Consider the following 9,215-nt stretch of genomic DNA (forward strand, 5'->3'; position numbering starts at 1 on the left):
TTTTTCACTGATTTCTTCTAAGTGTTTTTCCTTGATAGGTGTTGAAATCTTATTTTCCTTCTTCAAAAGTTGTTTTTATAGCTGCTCCAGCTATGGTTTTGCAAAATGTGTTAGATCATGGACTTGAGAATAAATCAAATCAGTCCCAAAAGAGAATCAGCAAAATCCCCTTTCATTTATTCCCATTCGTACATCAGAGGAATCAGGTGCAGACTGTTGTGGGAGACAAAGTGTAGCATGTCAGTCTATTGGTGCAGAGGAACAGGCGACAGTGTCTTTTTTACTGCATGGCGCGCTTATTGGTTGTACTATGTACTAAATTTTGTCTTCTAGTGTCTTAGTCTTATCCTTGAAATGCAATTGATGTTTCTTCTTTTCTCTAGCTGCTTCCAGCCTTCTACTTTTCTTGGGTACCAGTTGTTATCCCAGGATGTCGTGTCTGACCTCATCAGAACTAACCTTTCAAAAGCAACAAACACATAAAAACTACTAAAGAGAGCACATATTATGCTTTTTACAAGTTATCCTAAAAACAATAAAATATAATGAATTTAACTACTGAACGATAAAACAAATAGCAATATCCAAATATTAGGACTTGTAATAACTCACAAAACACGGATAATCGCACCCCTAACTTGAATCATTATTTGTCCTCGGCCATCTATCTAGCTCATAATCCCTTCTTCCATTAGAGATCTAAACACGTCGAAATTAATTATCACGTCATTTGTGAGAAGATTGAAGCTAGTCTTATCAAACTTTTTCCCATCAATACTCATACTCAGATTGCCGAATTTTCAACAAAACAGTTATATAAACCTACCTTTGAGTCTCACATTTCCAAATTTGATCTATTCAATCTTCATAGTCCTGCTTATGGGAATACCTCACACATAAGCACAATTACTTAACTATCTTTTACTATTTTATTTTGTTAATTAAACTATTTATTTAGCCTTAACCACCTTCTATTAGGCTTATCACTTATATCAAACAAGTTGTTATTTTTCCAGTTATATACTGGGGTATTCCTCCTCTGATTGATAATGAGAAATATTTTATGCCACATTCTTTTATGATGTGTGAAACCTGTCACTCTACCTTGTGACAAACATTCAGTATGAAGAATTGGTGTTACATACTAACACACATACAAATCAAGATTCTATTAAATAAACAAGAAAGAAAAAAAATACAACTCTCAACATGATATCAAGATGACAATTTTACAAAAACCAAACATTGCATTAAGAAAACACATCAAGCATTCTTATTTTTAACTTCGGAAGGAAATGACTTGAACCAAGGTATCCACACAGAAGTTGTCTTCTGGTAAAGCCTAAACGCCTCTGCTCTACTCTCTTGTTTCAACATCTTATCCTCCACAAGCCTAGTAACATAAGCCAAACACAAGGTATTAACAAAAGCTCCAATAAAGGTCCAACCATGTCCTAGGCTCCATGCAAACACAACCAGTCCCCACCACCATAGCGTCTCACCGAAGTAATTCGGATGCCGGCAGTAATACCATAAGCCATTTTCAAGTACAGGAACAACAGGCTTACCAAGCCCTTTTAGCTTGTTGTTTCTACTCATAAAGTCATGGAGCTGTGTATCAGCAAAGTAAGCTATAACAACGCCGCTTAAACAAACAAGAACGGCCACCAAATCCAAGATACTCAAAGGCATGTCGACAAAGTGCACTATATATAAAGGAAGGGACAATCCAATCAAAAACATCTGCAAAAAAATATCCATGTTCAATGCACAAAAATTAATTTTCAATACACAGTTTCGTCCCAGAAATTGTAGGACTGGATCAACTTAGTCCATACGAATACCAACAGAGCCACGAAATTGATGAACATTTTGCAGTTTCAGTTATCATTTTGAAACATTATAAAAGCAAGATATTAGCTTGATACAATTCTACAGTTTCAGGTTCAAATTGGTTATTTACTCCAAAAACTAAACCAAACAGGCAATTCATCAAACAGGTTGAAGGCATTCAATCAAACCAAAAAAACTAACCTGCTGTGAGACATAAACAGCAAAGAATGAAATCCACCACCAATGTTTCCCATACTGTTGACTCATCTCAGTGAAACGCCAATCCTCTCTAGCACCCCATTGCCACTTTTCACGTCTGAAGTAATTATGAGTGAGCCTAATACTCCAAACCCATGTCAAAAGAATCACAATATGTGATCTCCACCAATCATATTGAGCCAAAGGGTGAGTTGCATAGTAATGAACAAGCATTACAGGAATCACAGTCCAATATGGATCAATCATCTGCATCATCACTAACAATAAAAATGTCAACTTTATACATACCCATGAACCAAATTTTGAAAATTGAATCATTAAATCAACTTGGTCTATCAAATTAGCTAAATTTTGTATCATGAATTCGATTTGTGTGTACCCAGTGACTAGATTGGATTTGACCAATGAGCCAGAAGAGGAGATTGACATTGAAGAAGAAGAGAGCGTTGGCGAAGAGGAGAGGGTGGTGGTAGCACCATGTCCATAGAGTTGAGAAAAAAGAAGGGTTGTTTGGATTGGTGATTGATGAGTGGTAGTTGTTGAGGAAGGTGAGATAGAAGATGATGGAAGGAAGAGGAACCAAGAATGCTATGGTAGCATTCTTCAAATTTTGATTACTAGCCATTGTGTTGATTTAGTGTTTGTGATTTGTTGAGTTCTGGTTTTATAGGTGAAAATGAATTGAAGTATGTTAATATGAATATTCTTTTAAAATATTTACTTATGATTCATATTAGTTTTGAAAGAACACAAATAAAAAAGTGATTAATTAGCACAAAGCACTTTCTGCTTGTGGCTTCCCACATAAAGCCATGATCACCTAGTGGTATGATCAGCTAAATAATCCATTATCTCATAGAATATGATTAGGTGACATTCTGTGGCCTCAGCTAAGTTATTCAAATGCATTTGATTTCAACAAAGCAATGAAGCTGCATCATATTGATTTTGGTCCGAAGTACATAAGAATTGAGGTCACAATCACAACAAAATATGTTATATAGTTTTACAGATGCATCTCATAAAAAAGACAATACAATAATGCTTAGCATTGTTGTAATGATGTTTGCAGGTTATATAGTTGTGCCACTAATCATGTACTAGAATCCTCTCACATGAAAGCTTTATCATATGAGCTTGATCCTAAACTTGGTCCCCCCCTCCTACCACCACTTCCCACCTATCTTAGTCTTTGAAGGGTAATCTGTCATAAGGCCATATATAAGGCCAGCATGTTGAATGAGTGGCCTTTATGCAGTTACTTTGTATAAAGCAAGATTGCCATTGATAAATAATTATAGGCATGATATGGTTTTGGAATATTGTACATTGTAGATAGTGCAAGTTCTTAAACCAACAAATATAAGATCTTAAATCTAATGTACTATTTTTCCTGTGTAAACTATTGCAGTTTACAGTCATGCACAACTACATGCATATTTTCACTTATATTTATGTCTATTCTCTTTCATAGAAATCAAGTGGCGATCTGTGTGATGCTTCAACTTCAACTCTTCATACAGACCCGCGACAAATATTTTGCACTACCTTTCGAACATGCTCGACGCTAACAATAGGTTATACGAGTTTCTTGAAACTCAACATTTTGGCTTAAAGGATTTCTTTGGAGTATAGTTGCATCTTAGACACATAAGATCAAACATGGATTCGTCGGTCCTTGTAATTACATTCCAAATGTATTTGACCCCTCAGGAAGTTATCATCATACTTAAACTCTTATTGTGACAGTGTATGATTATATAACATTGCTGAAAAAGTTCAGAAGTATATTAAAGTAGAAATTCATAATGGAAAAAGGCAGTATAACATTTGACATCAATATCCCCCAAAATTAGACACCACAGAAATGTATGGCATTTATGAAAATGTATCTAGATGGTTTGCAAGGTCCAACATAATTGCAGAAGGCATCAACCGCTCCCTAAACGTCGCTCTGTACAAGAAAGACATCTCATCATGGAGTTCAACATACTCCCAAAAAATGGCTTTTAGAGCAGGAAGGCTGTGTTATATCCCGAATCACTGATTGTCTTGCTCGCCGTCACCGGGATGGTTAACATCAGGTTCGCCTTCCTCGTAAGTAACCCACGGTAGCATTGATTCAAACAAGACAGCTAGTGCGTTTCTATTTGCAACACCACGGGGAGCATGGCCATTGCCCTGCTGAATAGCAAATTGGTTTTCATCCAGTATAGCCTCCCCCGCCCTTGGAATGCCCATAAACTGTTGCAGATTTTCTTGTGGAATTGCTGCTACTGAATCAGAGAAATCGGACACCAGCAAATGTCCATACCTAACAAATAAAAGATTGTAAATTGAATTGCCACCCGTACTTATTCATAATTTGCACCAAATTTTGAAGATTATAAATTCAGATCATCTATAAATTTTGTTGAAGACAGTTTGCAAAACAGCATAGTTAAGTGTTGATGCCTTTTTAGGCTCAGATGAAGATTCACTTCTACAAAAGAATGCCACAAAACATGATTTTTTTTCCAGCTTAAGACAAAAATAAACCACTTACTCGTTTTTCTCAGATGAAAATGCTTCTTTTCTGACACAAGACCAATCGTTAACTTCACTTTTATTACTTTCTAGGGTTTCAACGACTTGTTTAGCAGCACCAATTAGCAGTTTTTGCAGATCAGGAAGCCTCCAAATAAGATAATTTCTCTCGACATATATATTAATCAAGTGATCTTGAGATGGAATTCCTGTTTGCTCTGATTTGAAAAAGGCATGCTTGAGAATCTCTGTCCACGTACGATCTTTCAACGGCACTTTTGTTACTAGCTTCTTTATAACTGAAGGATGAAGCATCAATGCTTGTGTCATAAGATCAGATGAAGAAGACTTTTTAGAATCAACACGAGCATCTTCGGATGCCTCGCGCTCAAGGTAAAACCGACAAATGGCAAGGGAAAAAGAGAAATTTGGAAGCAACCATATGGAGTTATCACTTTGATAAGCTTCCGAAAACTTTTCCAACCATGCATACTCCTCAGATCTTAGCGCAAAGTAGTCAATGCAAAAAATAGCCCCCATGGGATCATCAGAATCTAGTGAAAGCAACAATTTGCAGACCTCTAAAGCCGATCTATGACAGCCGCGTCGATCCAAATTTTTCATGTGAGTGAAAAGAGCTGTGAATATAGGTTTGTTTGCATCGTGTTTGTACTTCAATTGGCAATTACCCTGCAGTGGCGTGAACATGGGATGCCACGCACATTCAAGGGCGTATAGACACCTGGCAATAGTATCTGCAGACATCTGTTGTTCTCCCACTACCTTGAAATATTCTGCCATTGTTAGAAGGGAATCTATATGATAGGGACGGTGCTGTAATATGCTCGCTATACCATTTATGTCATTAATTGCTTTGGCAGCTTCAAAGGATTTCTGATATTGGGAGTAGGATGGCGAGTGCACATATCTACAAAGTAAAAAGGGGGTTGGACAGTGGTTAAAAGGGGTTCGAAAAGATGCAACTCTTGTTATAATTTATGATTCTCATATCTAAAAAATCTTCAACCACAAAGATTAAAATAGGGAATCAGAACACAAAATACAAAAAGATATATTCAATTTCCAACAAACATCATAAATAAAGCACATAATCATTCGACCTGATAGATTGAAAAACCGATCTCCCCAATCTCATTCTTGATCAACCCTAAACCCCAAAAGTCAAAACTAATGAACTCAATTTTGCATGCACTTCATGCAGTCCAATAGTGGATTGAAGATTTTTATGAAGTAGATCAAGGTTACTAAAAATTCATACTGACCCTCACTATTTGATATTTCATCACAATACTTTGTTTTTATGCATAATATGCTATTTAAAATATAAATAGATATCCACTAGTAGATATCATAACGATGTATGCCTAAATTATTTAAAACCTAGTATACATTATCATGAAGATAATAGTATACCACATGATTCAGCATTTGAAATATCTAACTATTTTACACAAGAATTTAACTTGTATACACCAACAATGTAAAACTTTTTTATACATGCATACAATCAAATCTCACCGCATAAATATTTGTGGAGACATCTTAAAGTTAAGAGTTCCAATCATTGCACGTGTTAACTACAAATATTTGTGGAGATATCATAAATTTGAATACTACGGCCAACTAAAATATTATATCAATGCAGTGTCAAATTTATCTAAAATTAGGTTTGTTTGATCATTGAGTATCACAATATTTCACAATGTTTGATCATGAATTAATGTCTACAATTAGTTATTCAACAACATAACTATTATAAGAGTTACGGCTAGAGTAAGTAAATCCCATCTACATGCTTATATGGTAAAATGGAAGGGGGTAGATATAATAATATAATCAATATTTGGGCCGAAGTAGGTGATTTCCCACGTTATATATCTAGTTTAAATTTCCCCCTTTTTCATCTATCGACTCCTCTTGACTCAAGCTCAGCCATTAGGTTATTTTTTTATACTCCAATGTCTTAAATTGTGACCTTTTGTTTGTTCAAAGTTCTTCTTAAGGTTTATCTTTATGCATGTTCTATGTTTGATTTTTCCCATCAAAGGACACAACATCTATTTGTGTGTGCTCATTTCTATAGCATATGCATGTTTATGATTTGACAGTAGAACACATCTCAGTTTTGAAGATAGGATACTACAACAACGTCCTTAGCCTTTAACATATATAACTAGACAGACATACATACATACAGAGAGGGGAATTATAAAAATAAACAAAGCACGAAATATCATCAATTAACACATTAAAAATGATAACAAACACCTTACCTAAAGTAGTTATATCCGTTCTTTATTTCAAGAAATTGCATGGACAAAGAATCATCACATGGGAGCCAAGTATTTGCTGGAGTGACAAGAACAGTCTTCTTAAGATTATGGCGTACTCGCCTTACCCCTCGCATCGGCCTAGAACTGCTTGGTTGATTGTTGGTATTCTCAAAGGATTTCACAACCTTAGATCCAAATATTCTTATCAGCTCATTTTCGGCACTCAAATGTTTAGGATCCACTTGTAATATGGAGACAGCATCCTGCTTAACAGATTTACTTTTACCCTTAGCATTCACTGCTTTTCCTTCTGTCGACACGTGTTGCTCATTTGAAGAGTTCGCATTCAGAGCCAAATCTTCTAAAATCAAGTCCAGTTCTTTTTCACTTCCCCTTTTACCGGAAACAGCATTATCCTTACTTTTCTTCTTCTTATTCTTCTTTTTCTTTGATTTCGGATTCGATGTTGAAGCCTGAGTAGAATTTTTCAACGAGGATACCCCCACCTTATCATCATCTCTCATCGATGTTTCGTCCGCAGACTCATCTCCCTGAAATCAATACAATCAAATTAAGATAAGTAATAAGCATACTATTAGAGGTTCCACCTTTCTATTGTGAGGGCAAGAATCCAATAATCTATCTTATGCTATGAAATACCAACATTTCAGACATAAGGCGAGTCTAGTCTCAAAAATGTCTCGAAGTCGGACAATAACAAAACACCAACATATGTACCAACTCATTTTCTGAGATTATTATTAGTGACTACGTGTTGGTGTCAATGTCAGTGTCAGTGTCGTGTTACCGGTATCCGTCTCGGAAGTCTTAAGCTAAAGACACCATAGCAAAATTTCTAGTAAAATCATTATGATATCATAACACCGTACCATTCTCTATAAGACTGAACGGTAATGACATTTTGTAAACATCAAAACTTGAACATGAATACGAATTCATACAGATTCATCATTACTAATGAGTTGTCGTTTGTTTCTGACCTACATTTCTAAATACAAAGGCCAAGTTAGAATTTTTAGCTAACCTAATTCACTTTTAGCTTAGAAAAAACGAAACCCACTTGGAAAATTGAAAAGGGGCAAGCAATGTTGCAAGAATTTGAGCTTCAATCTAAAGGAGAAGAAAAAAAAGTTGAATTTTAGAACCTGTTGCTCGGGTTCAGAATCGTTGTCGTTGAGAAGATCGAAGGGGTTAATTGTGGAAGGTGCAGTGGAACCTTCTTCTTCGTTTTCTTCTTCTTCTTCTTCTTCGATGAGTTGATGAGGAAAGTGATGTTGTTGCTCGTTCAAAATCCTCTTCACCAATCGAGCCGACATCGTTTTGTGAATTCTAGCTAAAGAATTTTCTGCGTGTATGCAGAAGAAATCAGGCGCGTGAAGAAAACAAGGTTATTTGAAATTCAATCGTAGAAGGGAAAGGAACGAAGAAGAAAGTCGAAGGAAGAAGATGAAGGAGGAAGCAGCGTTCTCATCTGGACGACACTATGAAGTGGGCTCACGTTTCAATGCGGCCCAATTCATGATTTCTGTTCATTTGGGCCTTATGGGGCTTTTCTTCCTTTGCATTATTAAGGAAATTGATTAATACAACACGTACCATTACTCACACATACTAGTGAAAATTAAAAAATATCCCTTTTGCACCTTCTTGTTTTAGATCCGGACGCACCACAATACTACTAAGTCAATATCAGAACTACACCAAAGAAAAGTAAAGAATATATCTGAATTATAAAGTCTCAAGGCCTCATACGGACATTGCAGGAGAAATTTTTATTTGAAATATAAAGGAAGGGAGCAAACCAAATCATTACGAGTTATTGGAGAATCATTTCGGGCTGCTGAGAGATCGTCTTCCCGTGGTCATGTATCTTTGGCTCATGAAAAATCACTTGTTGCTCCCTTTCATGCTTCTGATGGTGATGTACATGCGCATGACCCACATCCTAAAGTCGGACCTACTATTGTCGTATCAGTTAGTTTTCTTGGAGATCCATGTGAGATGTCACTACTTCCATTTTATACACACCATACTTCTAGCCATACGTGAGAAGGGGAGGTAGCATAAATGTTTAATTAATCTTTTAAAGATTTGTTTTATACAAATTGTATTGTTTAACGTTGATGTGTTTTGTTATAGTAATGTGACACATTAAAGTATATAAACCATGTTAGGAAGATAGAAAATCTACCTCAGTCAGATGAACTTTGGTTTTAGGACGGAATATGATTATATTGATCATGGTCTTTTATCCTCATTTATTGAGATATGGCAGGAAGATTAATGAGATAAGTATCATCCCTTGATGATGTATCATGTATC

The 9,215-nt window shown here is 35.8% G+C and overlaps 2 protein-coding genes across 2 annotated transcripts; both read right to left on the reverse strand.

The window, feature by feature from the left end:
* Positions 1 to 1,084: 1,084 nt before the first annotated feature.
* LOC127076174 (uncharacterized protein C594.04c) lies at positions 1,085 to 2,859 on the reverse strand. Its single transcript, XM_051017757.1, has 3 exons — positions 2,432 to 2,859; positions 2,035 to 2,298; positions 1,085 to 1,743 (listed from the first exon to the last, which is right to left on the reverse strand). The coding sequence occupies exons 1-3, from the start codon at positions 2,675 to 2,677 to the stop codon at positions 1,264 to 1,266; spliced, it is 990 nt and encodes a 329-aa protein (XP_050873714.1). The 5' UTR covers positions 2,678 to 2,859; the 3' UTR covers positions 1,085 to 1,263.
* Positions 2,860 to 3,818: 959 nt separating this feature from the next.
* LOC127076173 (uncharacterized) lies at positions 3,819 to 8,369 on the reverse strand. The gene is made up of 4 exons (XM_051017756.1): positions 8,039 to 8,369; positions 6,873 to 7,423; positions 4,598 to 5,506; positions 3,819 to 4,366 (listed from the first exon to the last, which is right to left on the reverse strand). Exons 1-4 carry the CDS (start codon positions 8,207 to 8,209, stop codon positions 4,093 to 4,095), a joined length of 1,905 nt encoding a protein of 634 aa, XP_050873713.1. The 5' UTR covers positions 8,210 to 8,369; the 3' UTR covers positions 3,819 to 4,092.
* Between the last annotated feature and the right edge of the window lie 846 nt (positions 8,370 to 9,215).

The sequence above is a fragment of the Lathyrus oleraceus genome, chromosome 4, assembly GCF_024323335.1.
Source record: "Lathyrus oleraceus cultivar Zhongwan6 chromosome 4, CAAS_Psat_ZW6_1.0, whole genome shotgun sequence".
NCBI classification, from domain to species: domain Eukaryota; kingdom Viridiplantae; phylum Streptophyta; class Magnoliopsida; order Fabales; family Fabaceae; genus Lathyrus; species Lathyrus oleraceus.